Source organism: Synchiropus splendidus, chromosome 17 (assembly GCF_027744825.2).
Source record: "Synchiropus splendidus isolate RoL2022-P1 chromosome 17, RoL_Sspl_1.0, whole genome shotgun sequence".
NCBI classification, from domain to species: domain Eukaryota; kingdom Metazoa; phylum Chordata; class Actinopteri; order Syngnathiformes; family Callionymidae; genus Synchiropus; species Synchiropus splendidus.
Genome location: NC_071350.1, coordinates 14,368,074 through 14,386,373, shown reverse-complemented (window position 1 = coordinate 14,386,373; position 18,300 = coordinate 14,368,074). Strand labels below are relative to the sequence as shown.

Here is an 18,300-nt window from a genome sequence, read left to right as displayed (position 1 = left end):
CAATTTCTATCCAGTGTTGCATGAATTTTTCACCAAGACCTTGCATTGATGATGGTAGAGTCTGACCGCTGTGCAAAGCCTTCTCCAGCACATCTCAAAGATTCTCAATGGGGTTCAGGTCTGGACTCTGTGGAGGCCAATCCATGTGTGAAAATGATGTCTCATGCTCCCTGAACCAGTCTTCCACAATTTGAGCCCGATGAATCCTGGCATTGTCATCTTGGAATATGACCGTGCCATCAGGGAAGAAAAAAAGCCATTGATGGAATAACCTGGTCATTCAGTATATTCAGGTAGTCAGCTGAACCTAGACCTGACCAACTGCAGCAACCCCAGATCCAGAATCCAGGTGGCGACTTTTTTTTTTTGGCCAGGCACTGTACATGTACGTTTATTTATTTTTATCTTCTTAAATTACTTTTGACAGCTGAAGAAATTAACTTTTTAAAGCTGCTCAGTTTTGTATTTCTTCTTTTTCTTTAATTTCTAAAATAATAATGAATATATGTTATCTGTTTAATAAAAAAAATACTATGCAGTCATGAATATTCATGATAATATTTTTTTAATTCAAATATAAAACGTGAACATTAAGCTAACTAGTATCATGGATGGTGTTTGTGGAGGGTGGTGTCGTTGCTCACATGACCACCCTCCAACACTCTTTAACAACACTCTTGAAACAGGTTGAAACGCATATTAAAACGCTCAGGTACCAGTGACGCTGGGAATAGGAACGTTTTGTACCTTTAAGAGTAAAACTCAAGATCAAACAACAAACAGATGTCTTTCTAAATACTGCATAGAGGCCTGGACTTCATCCAAAACCATACTTTGGTAATTCCGTCGTTTTTATCAAAATTTTAATCTCCAGGAATCATTTTGGAACCGACAAGATGAATCCGTCGTCTGGCGTTTCAGGTGGAAACAGAAACTTCATCCAACATAATTAGTTTCCAATCTGCTGCTGGTGACTCGGTGGAAGATGAAAACAGATGCTCCATGTTGTTCTGGACCCCGACCGGATCCATAAAGGACTCTCTCAATGATTACGAAAGATTTGGAAGAAGACGTTTGCTGACTGATGACAATGTTTCATCGCCAACCTTTTTACGCCTGAAGGAGGAGAGAACGAGGCGATGGATCAAAGTTCTTGAAGAGGATTATTATCTTTCACCGTGACCTCACACCACTGGGGTGAGAAAGGGATATTAAAGAATGATGAAATGTACTGAAGGGAGACTTAAAAAATATAAAATATGTAAAACCAATGTGGTTAGAGGGCGTACGGCTGATGAATCTTATGCAAAACTAAAATATTAATCTCTTAAAAGTGGTCGGTTAAATCTTATATCAGCTTATATATGGTCTTTAGAATTACAGCAGGTGGTAGTTTTGGAATCTCTGGTAAAGGTGTACCCTATTATCGAAATTGTTGGTTCATAAAATGATTTGAAAATTCAATGTTTGGGTCGACAGAGTAAAGAGCATTTGCTGAAGTCAGCTTCTTACTTGAGTGACTAAGCAGACAAACGTGTTCTACAGGTCGCTTGTGCAAAGGCAATCCGATTTCCGAGGCACCCTGAAGGCATCAAATCACTAACCTGTTTAAAATAAGACACGGTGATATTTAAACGACTTCAATGAATGTGACGACGCGGCCCTTCGCGACATGACGTCACGCTTTCCATCCGCACGCCTCGTGTCACCTCCGGCCGGAGGAGGTTGACGCCTTCTAGCGGCGCAGCTGACCGCCTCCCAGCGCCACTGCGCCGGCGCTCGCCTCCCCGCCAGAGTGAAAGTTGTGTCCGCCCGGGGAAGCTGCGGGTCTCGCTGTTTTCCTCGCGCCCTTCGCTCTATCGTGGAAATAATGAGGCGGAAAGAGAAACGGCTGCTGCAGTTCGTGGGTCTGTTGGTGGTGGCTCTGCTCTTCCTGCCGAACGTCGGGTTGTGGTCTCTGTACCGGGACCGGGTCTTCGACAACTCGCCGGACGCAGCGGACGGTCCTGGCGGCGTCCCCGTGGTGCAGGTAAGAAAGCCCGGCGGCTTGCGGTCATGTCTCCTGCCGCGTTTAGCTGCATGAGTTGTGGGTGAGTTTGGTCTCAGCAGGGGACGGACAGAGATTGACTGGTGCTCAGCTCTCTTTTTCTCCCCCGCGAACCACCACATTCCCTCGGTGTGGGGGTGTTGTTGTGACCGGACGTGGTTGTGTTCATCAGCTGGCTCGTTTCTGACACGAGGGCAGGTGGTTGTTGTTGGAGCCGTGACGAGGATGAGCGGAGGCCACGTAGCTAACAAACCCGGAGCTAGCAAAGTTCAACACCCGGACTTCAGGAAGTTCCCAGGCGGTGATGCGTTCACAGGTTGACAGGCAGCTGGTTGTCCTGCGGCGGCTCGACCGTGGTGCGTTTAGGTGCTCCGTCGTTTGATACGTCACCATAGTTGAATTTCAGCTTGGTTTCAGATTTACTATATTGAAACACGTTTTCTCAGTTGACTCAACTACGGTGGCCCTGAAGTGCACACCGGAACAAGCAGCTAGTGAACTGTTAAATAAATCTTAAACGGTTAGCTCACGCAAGTCAAGGGCTGATTTACTAGCAAGAAGATGGCATTGATGGTAAACTAACAGCAGTGATGGACAGTAGTGAAGAAAATGCTCTTAACTACTGTACAATAAAGAATTAAGTGCTTTAATTACTTTTTCAAAAAAAGTTCTCCGGTGCATCTAAAGTTTACTCAGTCACTTTCATTTCTATTTTCATAGAGTGGGCGCTGTAGAAAAGTCAATGAAAGAAAAGAAAATTGGACTGTTGAAACAAAAGTTCTTGATGTTTATTTTTGAAAAATAAATAGACCAAATTACTTATCTGATATTTATCTCAGAAAGCGAGTTAAAAGGAAAACAAAAAGTAAGTGATTGAGAAAAATAGTCGTACGAAAATAGACTGTTAAGTTGACGTCATGCCGCATTGCACCTTGGGTGTTGGCGCCACAAACCTATCTGTGATTGTGAAAATGAACGTGATTCCACACCGTGGTCAAGTTGGTTAAATATTTGATGGACATTTGCTCCAGCATTGGCGTTGTGTTTCTCACCGCCTTCCCCTTGTAGGACTCACTGATCGTGGCCAGACAGTCTGAGAGACCAGTAACGCTGACACAGACCAACAGTAGCTTTGTGGTGGGAGGAACAACATTCACATTCAGTCTATTGTTCTAACTCTACAAAGAAAACAGAACAGTGACGACCAAGTATTCTGAGAATATTTTAAGTTTACCTCTGTTAAGCTTGACTTCAAACACTTTTCATTCTCTGTCTCTCCTGTTTACAATCGCAGTAATGGCGGCAATACCCAAGCTGCAAAGCAACATGGCGACACCTTCACAGTCTTTGTTTTCAAAATGTTTTAATCACGTAATATTGTGACTTAAATCATGTAATAGTTTTAGTTCACGTTGTAGTAGTTTACGTTAAAAATTGTGGCCAAAAAAGGTCGGAGAATAGCTGGATACGCAGGGGGAAATGACCGCAATAAATAGTCTCTAAAAAAAGTTTTTCAAAGTTATCTTAAATTTAGTTGATTTTCATCATTTATAATGATATAAGACTCAAAACATACTAATAAAATTTATTAAAAAAGGACTGAAATAGTACATTCTTGAAAAAAAAACGTTCAGATGGTTGTGCAATCATCTGGAACTTGTGATGTGCCTTGTGTCTCTTATGATTGATCCTTGTAAGTCGTTTATCTAAGTGAGCGTTTGGAATTACGGCGCAGCGTCGCTGATTAATTAGATTTGCAAAGAGCATCTGTCGCAGCAGCGTTTGCTGACTCTCACACGTTCCCTCAGCTAACTGTGGCCCTCTCGATTTTACCCTGGATCCAGATTTAAGCTTCTGAGCTCTTGTGTTTAAGAGAGAATCCAATTATCTTAGAATCCTCAAATGTCTCCTGAACAATCGGACGTCTTCTCCGTTTATCTCTAAATCTCTTGGCTGAGTTGGTTTCTCAGACAACGTTCGTTTTTGTGTCAGATAACTTCACGTCTTAGTTTGCTCCCAGATTCTGAGAGGCTCCGCCCTCGCAGAGCCCACCAGACAATAGCTGCTCCGTCCAGCTGAAATGGGCCAAAATGTGCTGAATGGAATCCTTTCAGTGAGTTTTTTGGGGGGAAGTGGTATTTGCAGCAGAGGAACACAGACTTTCTTCTTGCTTCAGCTGGAGTTTGTCCAAAACAATAATTATTTTCATCTCTGAACTCACAATCTCCGTCTGCTGCGGCTGATTTACAGCGTTTCTTTACGTCTTCACTTCTTATCAGCGATGACTTATCAGTGCTCAGGTGACAGCCCGTCCGTTGGGTGCCATTAAAAGTATTTGCTGAGTCAGGAAAAGCCCACACATTAGCGGCGGCCAGATAACGGCCGTCAGCGCTTGGACAGGAACGATGATATGAAGAGGGCGAAATTGAAGCCATATCGCCTCCACATCTTCCCAAACCCCAAACTAAAGTTTAGTTTTGAACCGCTAGTCTTTTCGCTGAGACTTGAACTGAGTATTTTGACTGATTCTATTTTTCATATAGAGTGTTTTTTGTTGCATTTATAAAGTTTTCAGTGATCGGGTCGCGGGGGCAGCAGTTGAGGTAAAGAGGTCCATGTCTCCCTAGACTCTTGATGTGTCCTGGGTTTGCCCTAAGATCTCCTCCCAGTTGAACACCTCACTAGTCCAGGGACATCTTGAGATGAGCCACCTCATCTGTCATCTTCTCTTTGAGCTGCAGTTCTCACTTCTCACTCCTGGACAAATGAGCTTCTAGGGCTAAAGAGAGTGCATACACACAGCAGAGTAACTTCTCGTGTGTTGATCTTTTGGCCACTATAAAGCTGGTGATCATATATTAGAGTAGAAATCCACCAGTTGTTGTAGAGCTTTGTCTTTCGGCTCAGTTGTTTCTTGGCCACAAAGGCTTGCTCATCGTTCTTATGGATAAATTCAGGGTTCTTGCTAGAGCTGGGGCAGCATTATAGGGTGCCCTAGGCTTTCGATTCCTGACACTGGAACTCCTACACAAAGTAGAGGGTATTTTCTGTTGTGTTGTTATGAAGTGTGAGTCGTATGGACAGCACAAGCTAGTTGCTGGGCTTCCCTAGCATGTCAGTTCAGTCAGGTTGGCGTCCTGTTGTGAGTCCAGTTTCTCTTTCATTGCTAGAGATGAAATCTTCCACATGTGGTCGGGTATCTTCGGTACTTGTTCATGAAGAACGCTCAAAGTACGGCTCTTATTTTTGAGTCGCTGCACCACCCTTTAGCTAAACACATGTCTCTCTCAGTTGGTTTAGAGCCAACTATCTGTTCAAGCCAAAGAAAACAGTTTCCACGCATATACACTTACTCTCCTCTGATAAATCCTGCCGCTTCCCTCTGCGAGGCTCATAAATTGTCACAAGCGTTTATGGGAATCTGGTCCACTGTTGGGTGGAGCAGGATTGTCTTTCATTAACTGGATGTGATCAGCTCTCGTGGAAGATAAAGTGAACTCTTAAGAGAAAAGTTGGCAACGACCCGGCAGACGAATGAGAATCACGCAGGATCCGCTCGTGCCGCTGCATCGCCACACATTCATCACGCCGGGACCTTGAGCGCTCGCGCGCACCTGAGACGGACGTATATATTTAAACATATACTGCTCTTACATCCAGCAGAAGGTCAGCGGGCAACAGACTACTCTTATTAATGAGCAGCACTTCAAGTAAACAAGGACATCTACATGGAACATCTCTGGGCTCGGATCGGAACCTGCGGCAGACAGTCGCACACTTTTTGTGTCTAAGATTGTTTTGAGATCACTTTCCCGGCACAAACAGCCTCCAGAGCTACAGCTCATTCTGAATTCTGTCTGCGGAGGACGGGTTTCTTCCCCCCCGAGTCGCCACGCAAATCAGATATTTGTTTGACCCGCCTGTCCTCGGCGCCCCCCGGAGACTTTTGGAAACATCCAAGAATCCGATGTTAGTCTTTCGAGGAAAACCAGCAGCCTCATCGTTCTAATCGTCTTCTGTTTGCAGATATGTGGAGACGATTCAGCGGTGAGAGCCTTAATTGGAGGAAAAGACAGGCACGGGAAGAAAATGAACTCTGCAGGGGGAGTTTTAATTTAAACGAAGTGTCACATGACGAACCTTGTTACCTCTAAAATACTCCAAGGATGCTTGTTCAAAATAACACTGTCATTAAAGACAACATTGGTACAGCAATTAAAGGAGGCTATAAATTTTATTAAAGCAAAAAATAATGAATGAAAATAAAGTTTTACTGCCGTGCATCAGTTTGCGAGCATAGCAAAGTGGTTTTGGCCTAACTTTTAAAGACCGTTTTGAGCCTGCACATCGCAAGCTTACCCTCTAGACCCTTGTAGAGCAAGCAGCTCTATAAAGGGGGTGTGGAGGTCAGTCGCTGGGGATAAAGAGAGGAAGAGGAGGGAGAAGGAGAGGAAGGACCTGCGTGTCAGAGTGCGAGGCAGTGTCTGAACTGCCAAGATTATAACTATTACTTTAGAGTGATTTTATTATGATATTATTTTATTTCGTATGAATAAACCACCAAGGCCGAGGGAGTCTGTTTCACTCTAAAACATACATGTTTTTTTGTTTTACAGTGAATAATAAAAACAAATCAAATTGAAATTTAAGTAGCATAAAATGCCGTATATGATTATCAGTTTTGTAAAGTAATGACTGACGGGATCATGCTTTTGTACCATAGCAATGAAGACAGCGATTTCAAATATCAACTGCTGGAATGCTGCAGTGCGAAAACAAGCCAGAAATGTTCTACATTTCACCAGCTGCAAGAAGTGATGTCTGAGTGTTGAACCGTCTTGAAACATCACAGAACTGCAAACTGGTCTCACTTGACTCTTCAGGTGCATCATGATGGGAAAGGAGTCTGCTCCTCAAATGGTTCCCCTGTTGAAAATGAAAATGTGACCATGGCGCCAGCTCCTTCGAAGACTTTAGACAGTGACCGGCAAGGTCAGTGTGGAAAATGGTAGACGATAAATAGGCCGTCCTGAAGGTGTCCAGCCTTAATGTCCCATTTTCAGTACCCGGCTTCTCCAGGAGACCTGGACGTCCTCCTTGCTCAAAGCCTGCTAAGTGGACTACAAACATGGATAATATGTGTGCATGCTGGGTGCCACTTGAAGACCTCCATACTTTCGAAACGTGTTCAGACGCGTGGAAAATGCCGATCTACCACTTCAGATGAGAAATAAAGCTCCCAAACTCTTCAAAATCTTGTCAAAGATGTCTAAGCAAACAGTAGAAAAAAGGTCGGGAGCGCATCAGAAAAACGCTCCTGTTTAGGGGATTTCCAAAGGAATCTGAAGCTTCAGAGTCTCATATTTCTTAAAGTCAGCCTCAGTTTGGCAGGGAAGTGCTACGGAAATGACACCCACAGACCCGCTTGTTTTTTGCGCCAACGCTCGATGGCAGTTTGTTGCTGGGATGGAAACGTATGAAGGGAAACTGTGGTTCACTTTGATATTCTTCTGGCTCAGAGTTTGACCTCCACTGTCATATGTGTCAATCAAATCTGCAACTGTTCTTCTGTCACTCGCGCGTTGACTAAGATTCAATCCAACTTGCTAATGCAACAACTCTGATCCAATCTGCGAACGGGTGTTGATATCAGAGCCAGCAGAGCTGCCACTCAGCAGCAGCAGATTTTATCTTCAGCGTGTTAAGCCTCTGGAAACGAGGGGTGAAAGTCATTTGCAAAGACGAGAGTTCTGCAGAGGGAAGCATCAGCGGAGAGACGAAAGGATGAAAACACCTCGGGAGGAGAAGCCAGTCAAAGAGGTGTTTGTTCACTTGGCTCGTTTCCTTCCCCGGGTCCCTCGCACAAGGCAGACGTTGACTCGCTGCTGGCTGCGGCGCAGACTGAGCGCGTGCAGGAGCTGTTCTGTATGCCTGTCAGGGCTGTGTTGGCCCAGATCAGCGCGGCGAGGCAGGTGCAGCAGATGAAGCGAAGAGACGGGCTTTTAATTACAGCCAGGCGGGTGAAGGAGCAGCCTTATTTTAATGTCCCAATGATGATGATTCTAAATCCCGAGGGTGAGGAGGAACCCGGCCCATCGTCACTGTGCTGACGTGACCAGTTTGTTGGCTCAGCTTTGGGTCGCGCCGTCGTTGGGGGAAATCAACATGACGACACCCAGTTTAAATAAATCTGTCTTCTGTCCATACAGATGCCAGTAACATATCAGCCTTACATAATCCCTCAGTGAATCCAGATGGTTTCTAGAATTTAGGAAATGAAAGGTAATTTTGGATCCCGCTCCCACACGCCCCCGAACCAGATGACTTCCTGGAAAGTTCAGTGTTGTGTGGCAGTTCTCATAATAACTTGTTTATTTATGATCGGGAGTGTGATGAGTTGTGCAGCTCTGTGACTCCCCCTACACACCCAGATCGTCCCACAGTTGTCGTAACCTGCTTCCCCGTGATGTGATGTTGGATTCCCCAGATCAGAGATCTTTCATCTTCTTCTGATAGTGCATGAACTTGCAGCCTTAAATCTTTTTTTTTTTTTTTTTTTTTTTGTAAATGAGATCGTAGCTGAAAACTAAGTGAAACGCTGTCTGCTGTACCGAAGAACATGTAGCTGGATTCACCAAATGAGTTGTCGGATGGTGCGGAAACTCTCCTCCAAGTTTTCCTAGGCCACCAAGCACAGAATTAGAATTGGAATTTGTAATGTTCTGGTTAATGGTTCATGCTATCAGTGTCAGCTTCCGTTTCACTTCGAGGTCCTGTGGATGAATATGACCTCCCTGCATACGTCACAGTAAATTGTAGGCCGCATTGGTTTGTGCCTTTGATTTTTACATTCAGCTGAAATCACATTTTGGTGTGAACATACCATCTTAAATTCCATTTATGCTGAACTTTCCTACAGATCCAGATACGGACGGAGCCTTATGTCCGTGCTCAGCATTCATTTCCTCCGTATTTCTGCACATTTCCACAAAGCTTGCAGATACGGACCAAACAGAGCAGTACCACTAGAAACCATGTGGGGCAGTGTTGCTGATACTACTCGATATGTAGCTCGAATGACACACAAAGAAGACATAACAATGGCAATACAGTCAATATGTTTGTTTTTAAGTTTGTAGTTGTTGGTACACAGCAATACAAATGTAAAACATACATGGAAGCATGTGACCAATGACGGTAACGTCATTTGAAACTGACTATTACAATTTTGCACGTAAAGGGAGCATGAATGGATAGTTACTCGACTCATCCCTGGAACCTGCTTGAGGCAACCCGTCTCTCAATGCTAGTCTGCTAACAGTCTTCACTTGATCTAGGTCTGAGCGGCCTCGTTTTGTCTCGGATATGAGGCAGCTGTGACGGAGTGATGCGAGGCGGATTAGTGGCACTGAGATAACTGATGTGCTGATCACTCAGTAAGCCACATTTGTCCTCATCTCCTCTCTGACACTGGCCGGCACCATCCTGGGGCTGCTGAGATGAGTTCAGAAGGGCAAGAGAGGGTTCACCGTTCACTCGTCGCTGTCGGTCAAACTGCTCTCAGATGGAATTGATACAGATCCAACCCAAAAGTACTTTAAATTTGGAAGGAATTGACTGCTGGATCACTGTCGGTCCGGTTTAGTTAAGGAACCAACGTAAATGTTGTTAAACCCTTCAGTTCTGTGGCGTGAGGATCAGTCTCTGCTCAGAGCAGATGACTTCCTGTGACCGCTGACGCTGTGACAAAGTTCATGTGTCACATTGTGTTATATTGTCTTGTAAAGATCCTCCGGAAGTCCATAGCCAGCATGTCACAATCATCCTCGGGTCATACCTTCATGTTCTCATTCATCCATGAAACTCATTGCTTTTCTTCCTCTTCTTCATCTCCAACATTCTAGCACCAACACTGTCTCTCTTTTCCACGCATCCCAACCTTCAGGCCACTCTAACTTTGTCTCTGAACTTGTCAACATAAGCTGTCAAGTACAAAAAAAAAATAGAAATGTTGACCATTGATTGATTGACCATTGATAAATGGTAATAAAAATGTTAAAATGTAACTTTCAGACCACAGTATAGAAAAAAAACCTTTACCTTAAATACATTGACGCAGAACCTAACTGGTTTTGGAAAATTATTTGAATTAAAAAAGTTGTTTCTGTATTACAAAAATAAATAAATAAATACATTTTTAAAACAAGAGCATAATTGATTGTCCACCATCCCCACTGCTCCACAATTTCACAAAACATGAAGGGTCCAATTTTTAGTTTTAAAATAAGTATTATGAGTCATTAATAAACGAAGTTCATAGTCAAATAAATAAATAAACCATTGTATTAAAAAAAAAAGAAAATATCTGAAGACATGGAATGAAAATGTTAAATCTTGTTACAAAAAACAATTCAGAAAGAAATCCATATTAAAATAAAGCCTTATTTTTGTAAACATCATGAAGAATCTAAGGAGGAAATAAAAAATAGAAACAGAAGGCAGATCTTGACTGAAAACAAAAAACATCATCTGGTTCTAAAATCTGTCTGTAAATTCCGATATCTGACACTCTGTTCTCTCAGATATCTGAGCGAGCAACTTATTTGAGGTGGGTTTGAAGCAGAGTCTGCGTGGCTATGAATGATCCCTGCTGCTCCCTTTATTGATGGATTTCTTGCCTCGACACGAGAAGGTGATCACTGTCTTCTCCTGTGATGGTCTTGCAACGATTCACACTCAAAACAACATGTTTAAATCTTCTCTGACAAATTGGCAGCTGAGTGAGGCGGTGAAGACTTGTGGCTGTCGGGACAAGCATCCAGTCTTTTAAGTTACTGTTTACACAACACCTAAGAGTGTATTGTAGAACGCAGCAGAAGTCCAGCTCCGGAGAAATGAGCCATCTGTCTCTTTTCCGTGTTGAGGCTCCGTGTGAGTGGTGAAGATTCCTTGACCACAAGTGACACTGCCACTGACAGAAGCTACCACTGGTTGATGCTTGAAGGTTGTTTTTTTTCGTCAAATCAAATTCAGAAATCAACTGTTTTTTTGGGTTTTTTTTTTGTTTTTTTGAAGGAAAACAACTGTGCAGAACAGGTTTTAGGTCTTTTAGTTTGAGCATGTGGATCCCAGATGACAGATTGAGGGGGAAAAAAGATTATTTCGATTTTTAATTAGAATGAACATGAAGTCTGTCAAGCATTGTGGTCTGTGGATTGGATCCAAAACCATCCTTTGTCCAGCAGAGGTGCCGCCGCCTCCGTTCTCTCTCAGAGCAGAACCAATCGTCCCCCACCTCGGGTCACAACTTCACCTCCTGCCCGCCCGTGGTCGCTCGGAGTGAGACGACAAAGCTTTTACTCACCATCCTCTCAGATCACAAAGAAATCTTGCAGAACCTCAGAGACACAATTACCTGTCTCTCCTATTTCCATCTGACCCTTTCTTCTCCATCCAGCGCTCCCCTCCTCCCTCCCTGAGAATCCACTGGCGGATAAGTTCGTTTGCCCAGACTCGTCAAACAGCAATAAAAACCGTCTAAAAATAAGCCGGCAGTGATGGAAGTTCAGAGGGCAGCTATTGATTTGTTGAGCTCCTTCTAATATTGCTGTCAGAGAAGAGTGGTGCCATCAAACTGAACTGGCAGCTTGTCATTCAAAGGTACTTGCATACTGAACGCAAAGTGGCATCTCTTGGCACAACACCCTCTACCTCAGTGTTCTCTGAGTAAGTTGTGATCGCTTGCTTCATTCCAATGCCAACGACTCTTCCCACCATCTCAAATGTAGGTCACCGCGGAAACTACACATCGAGCTAGCAGGTTCGCTGTTAAAGGCAAGGATGGAATTAGCATATGAATGCGAACTCACTTGTCATGCCAACCATATTGTCCTGTTCAGGTAGACCCTTTCATCCTCTGTCCTTGTTGTAGGGACATTTAATGCGCCTGTCATTTAGAGATCGGAAGTCAATGAATTTATTTGCATCATTCCTGCCCCTATGTTGACTCAACACGTCACCTGTTTTGGACGCATCAGTCGCGTTCCATGTGAATGCATACCATATTGTAACGGCAATCCAGAGCTCATTGCGGAAAAGTGGAAATATCTGGATCATAATCTTACAGGTGGATTTCTGGGTCAGGAATGGATCGGGCAAGTTACGCCTTGCGTTACGAGCGTCCGTTCAGATGCAACTAGCATTGTCGATTTGCTGCTGTTTCCGTGTTGTTTTTTGTTTTCATTCAGTTAAAATTGGGCAGAGAAAGAGAAGTCAACACAAGATGTGGAACCCAGTGATTGATGAAGTCAACAATTGAGCGGTTATCCTCACCGCTAATACATGTTTTAATAAAGGCCAGTCTGAATCAGGTTTTGTCCCAGATTGGAGTCACATTTAATAAGAAGTCTGCGATGTTGCGATCCGGTTGTCAGCCGGCCACCTCGGGGTTTTCATTCAACCCAAATGGCTGAAAGTGTCGGCAGGCGAGAAAATGAATTTGGAAAGAATTCCCTCGCTCGGCTCTCCAGAGGTCTGGCTTCTCGCCGTCCTTTCAATTGGACGTGATTGTTCACGGGTGACGGCGGCGATATTACCTGCGAACGTTCCCTGCAGGAAAGTGCAGCATACTCAGGAAACTTTTCTGCTTGTGGCGGCACTGCGTCGTCAGCACGCCGCCGAGGGAGCCGCAGTTTTACACTCTCACTCGGTTGCAGTCGCTGGAGGTGCAGACGAGAGACGATTTATACGCTCAATCACTCCGGCACAGAGCAGCTTTACATTGTGACCACCTGTTTAATATAGAGTTGCTCTTTTGAAGTCAAACCTGCCGCTCTAGAGAAGCGCCTGCAGTGGTCAGGAGCTTTTCAGTTTTCTGTTCCACACAATCTTAAAAATACTTAATCAATCATGTCGAAGCGGTCCGGCTACTTTTGAGCTGCTGAAGGCAACAAATTAAAGGATCTCTGTGCGGTTCATTCTTCTGTGTTGAGTGTGTTTGACTGATTCAGAAAAAAACAAAATGTTCCATCTGAGCTCTCTGCAAACACAGATCCCCATCAGCAGCAGACGAGAGACACTGATTGTTGTTTGATAGCTGCATGTCTCTCCACAATATAGCAGAAAAATAAAAAATATCCTGCAGCAATCTGGTGTAGGTTGACGTCTGTCTTGTGGAAATACTTAGTGTTAAAACTCCAAAGTTTTAGAGTTGAATACAATTCTACACAAGGGGGTTTATAGAGTTTGTAGCTGTAAACTGTCTTTTTTTTTAAATAAATAAACGTACAGTAAATAACTGCAATATGAGTCCTTTTTCCTCGTATTCCTAGATAAATTACATATCTGGCGGGTTACAACGTTACCACGTCTGAAATGAGAGCTGCCACGTCCTCCAGAAACTGTGTTTTTCACAGAAGAATCCCAAAGGAAACCTCATAATATTTGAAGTATGTTGCTTGCTAAATTGAAGTTGCACATTCCGGCTGGACCTATGAGACCGCACGAGGACGGCTGCAGATTTGAGACAGATTTACTGCGGGGGGGTGTTTCTCTCTAATAACAGTTTAACTGAAGACGGATTTTCGGTCATGAACTTCATACTCCTGTCCTCTCCAGTGTCACCGCCCCCTGCAAGCAGTCGAAGAGTTCTCCTCCTTTTAAGGAAGACTATTTATTAGGACTCAAGGGTTCTCAACTCTTGCCATTCTCCACTTGCCTCCGTCACCGAGGCCCAACAACTCTAACTCTTGGAGATGTTCCCTCTGCATCCTCGGTAGAACCCCGATGTTTGTGTTGTTCCGACAAAATCTACTTGACTGAAGCAGAAGCCCACATTCCTCTAGATGCTTGTGCTGGTTTTTCAGCAACTGTAATGACAGCTACACGAGCACAAACAAAGCCCCTGCCACAGTCATTTGAAATGTGCATGTCAAGTCCGACAGCTTCGTAAATGAAGAGTTAATGAGGTCATGCTCACAAGCAGATATATTCTTTCTTTATCACCATCTCTGTAGACGAACGCTGACGTCTCTCTGGCAGCTGTGTCTTTTTGGAAATGATCCTTCTGTATCCTGTTGGATAGGAATCTATGTACCATTTCTTTGCCTTATTTCATGAGGAGGAAGAGCGATCCTGATTGAATTCAGAGACGGCAACAGAGTCTTCAGAAGCTCATCAGAATATAAAGCTCTCGCTCACTATTGCAACTCTTTAAGCGTTGGCATCAACAGATGCTACATTCACTCTCTCTGCGATTCAATTGAGCAACTATCTTGGCGTCTTCTTTTTCACCTGACGGTTCAGCGCTCACATTCTTCCCTGTATGGAAGCAAACGGATCTGATGGTGTCTCTGAGGAAACGCTGTTATTGTGTCAGTCCAACAGCTGGGAGCCTTAAACCCGCCAATCCCACCCAATCTGAGCGAATAGCAAACATAATCTGCTGTCAGCCAGATTAGCAGACCACAGCAGGGATACGGAAATGAGGTTAGGCAGCCGTCGTTTCAGAGGCTGGGCGTAATCTGTAAATCCCCCCGGGGAGGTCGTGAAGAAGCAGCCGGCGTGCTGATTGTGTTTTCCAGCAGGTGTAGCTCTGAAGGATAAATAAATAAATAAGTAGGAAGAGGAATCGATGATGGCCCGATCACGTTGAAGGCGCTGGTGTGGTCATGTGACCTGACAGGTTCGGGAGAGAGTTGTGTACTTTTTCCTAAGCTTCCAAAAGTCTTCAGGTCTCTAGAGTCTGAAACACAGTCTGAGATGTTCCGTCGAAATTTGACCCGAATTCGGAGCACACACTATTTTTATGAATGAGGTCGGATTTCAGCTTTGTTGTGTGACATTGTAGAGTACCCACGGGAGATTATCCTCCCGACCTGTAGAGGTTTCTGAATCTATTTTGAGGTGACATTTTTTTGTGTGGGGGGGGATGAAGACCCAAACCGTCTTTGAATCACCACCTATTCATGCCAGTGGGTTTGAGTGATCCCATTCTTAGTGATTCATGAAACCCCCATGTAGGTTCTGGCTGAGGATTCGGATGGGTAACCAGTGAGAATAAGAGAAACCATTGCCCCGACGTTAGCCGTTGTTATTCCACCATCATGGGGCTCACCACGTGAGGGACGTGGCAGATGACGGGGAAAGAGAAGCTCAGTCATCTGAGGGAGCCCTGGATTAGAACTGCTGCTCCCCCATATTGTGAGTGACTGGTCTGGGTTTGTCCTACAGAGGCAGCAGCTGCTCAATTTCCTGTGATGAGTCAATCTTGTCAGAGGCAGGATGTTGATATCAGCAGCTAAACCGTCTCTTGGCTCTGACTCTTGTTTGTTTACCCGAGGAGAAGCGCTCGCAGTCACGCTGAACTCTGCGCTCGCACCTCTGGCTCAGCTCTCCTGTTTTGTTTCATCCTTCATCGGCTCCGGCGGAAGCTCGTCCGAATCCTCCGCAGTCTCCCAGCAGTGGGCGGCGGTGTTGGCTCGGCAGACCGACCTTCAGAGTTCACACTTTGATGTGGGCAGCTCTTGAGGATGCATAATTGGATTCTTCTTCTTCTGCTGCCGACTCTGCGGTCTTGAGAGAATCGTCCAGACGTGGCATGTGGCCTTTTGTCTTCACTTAGATGAAGACTTGTGTCTAATGAGGGATTAAGCTGACAGGTGACGCGCCGCTGCCGTCCTCTGTCAGAGCTCTTTACCTTGTTCTCTGCTGATGAAAAGTGACATCGAGGTCGATTCTCCTCCTCGACACGTTGCATAAGAAAAGTTGTGCATCACGTTGCACGAACAGTGTTAGAGGAATGTTTCTATCTCTTCAATCAAATTGTCTTTTTCAGTGGTTTTCAAATGGACTGGTGCCAACAATTGAAGCTGAAATTGGGCAGAATATATTTCCATATCAATAGAATGCTAATATACTCCCAGTGTGCTCAAGTGTATACAGTAGTTAAATATTTAAAAGAATCAAAATGGGATTGGTTGTGTCTTGAATGTAGCCATTGGCCCTATGATGCTTCTCCTGTTGAGGAAAATGGACATTGTCTCTCTGTCTTTAGGCCATCAATCACCTCACAAGAGCCCCTTCAACAGATATCATTGAGGAGTATTGGTTCTCATCAGAGTCTCTCCCAGATGACTGAGCTTCTTCCTCAAGGAGAGAGCCCAGGCATCCTGCTGAGAGGTCAATGGAGAGCTTACTCTTGTCTTTTAAAAACCATTTATTTTAAGAAATATCGCAGCAGTGCATGAATCTTTAATGTCTCATATTTGACTTTGGGCCCTCCAGTATCAGGACACGTCACTAGTTTGCGTTTGTTATTAAAATGTCCCTGTCACAATCACTTGCGTCTGTTTATCGTGAGATGCACAAATCCCATGTTTTCTCTCTCACCGAGTCAAATAAGTGCTTCCTGTTCCTACGTGCTGCCTCTTCGCCTCCATCAGTCCTCCGACTCTCTGTCGGAGCGAGACTTCCGTCCACCAGGACCATCTGTGCGAGCGTAGCCGAGGAGGTAAAGTTGTGCCGCCCCATTTCCTCCCGATTAAAATTTCCGAGCACGTCAACGTGATATTCCTTCGGGCCTTTTTCCGTACAAGACCTTGAAAGCAAGACAAGGAGAGGAAGAAAAGTTTGGGGCTAATGCGAGCACCTGTTTCCTTCGGTGGACGCAGATCACTGGAGGAAACTCAGCGCAGAGAAGACGTTCTGGAGGAGCAGATGGAGGGATGCAAGCACGTCGCTTAAATTAGGGAAGACAAGTGATGGAGAGCCTCAAATTCACTCCATTAACCGTCACTCATCTTCATTTGGCCTGATTCAGTCTTCGCTTTCTATTTAGTTCGGCTCATTTGTGAACCAGAGATGAAAACGATATCGCGTTAGACGAGAACCAACCAGCCATGAGAACGATTATAAAGTCTGTCCACGACAAATTTAAATTCCTTCTCTCTGCTTTAGCAGTGGCTTCAGATTCCCTACAAATCTGATGGCACTTGAATGCTCCACCTCCCTAAAGATGAGTGAGGTTGTGAGCAAGTGCCGCTCAACTGAGAAACTGAGGAAGCGTTGTTTGACTTTCGTAGTGAGAAATCTGGAGCAAAAGTGTTTATACCAGTTTATGATGCCAACCATGAGTGAAAGTCCAAAGAGCCCAAGACCACTAGATATCGTCAACTCTGCACTCTTGTCCTTCCTGTCCTTTTTCTCTTGAAGCTAGTGACTGAAGTGTCTCTGTGAGGGCTGAATGCCCAGAACGGTGTCTGTGCCTGTGTGTGGTGTTGATATGCATGGTTGATATTCCCCGCACGAGGCTGTCGAGCATGAAATGGAAGAGTAAAGTTTGTGTGGATGAACAGTGAGAAGCTGCTGCCCGGGAGAGTTCTGTGATGCTGACAGAGAAATCACTCGAGTCTGTGTGCATTGTGTCAGAGATTTCAAGTTTCTTCTCTCACAGGTTGTAAATGAGACAGTTTTGGTTCGTGTCAATTTAAAATGTTTTTGACTCACTTCACTTGCTATTGGTTTTAGGCCTTTTTCTGGACAATAAAAGAAAGCCAGGAATGAAACATTGTTGGTGTAGAAACCATTATAGTCAACTGGAACTCTTGGTTTTGTTGGGTTGCACATGTCTGGGCATTTTGGGCATCAGTGTTGGAGGTCCACTTTAACATCAGATTCTTGGGTCAAATCCACAATGGGTTCAAACATAATGTTTTGCATGTGATCTTGTGTGGAACACACTAGCTATTGTAATCCACGTGTTCCTAGTCAGGTGAGTGTTTCCCACCATACGTGGGAGCTCCACATCCTGGTAGTTATTCTTTTTGCTCTGCCGTTTGTGCGTGTAATCTAGGATAGTGCGATAACTTTGGTCAACCCAAGTCATAGCATTGACTCGCATGTTTTTCCCAATACATTGACAAGACCATGACGGCTGGCCATGGTCTCCACTGCCGCTACTTCTGAAACCCAGCCCCGAAAAAAGGCGCAGTCAAGAGAGTCTGGAGGACTTTAGTTTGTTATTATCTTAGTTTTAAATGTATTTTATTCGTAGTAATGAGTGCAGTTAGTCAGATCAGCAAACAACGTATGCGTTCACAACAATGGCAAAAGAAGTTGACACAACTGAATATTGCCTTTCGCTCCCAACACAAAGGTGAAAACAACTGAGCACTGCATCACACAGCCACAATTTAATCCCAAGATACAAGAGACACACAAACACACGTTTTTAACTGATAACCATTAAAACAGTT

The 18,300-nt window shown here is 44.5% G+C and overlaps 1 protein-coding gene across 1 annotated transcript in view; it reads left to right on the top strand.

The window, feature by feature from the left end:
* Window positions 1-1,715: 1,715 nt before the first annotated feature.
* Window positions 1,716-18,300, top strand: part of LOC128748616 (polypeptide N-acetylgalactosaminyltransferase 10-like) — a 30,946-nt gene continuing 14,361 nt past the window's right edge. Inside the window, exon 1 of the mRNA XM_053847549.1 lies at window positions 1,716-2,029. Coding sequence (XP_053703524.1) covers window positions 1,871-2,029 — 159 coding nt within the window. The 5' untranslated portion in view covers window positions 1,716-1,870. The remainder of the gene's footprint in view (window positions 2,030-18,300) is intronic.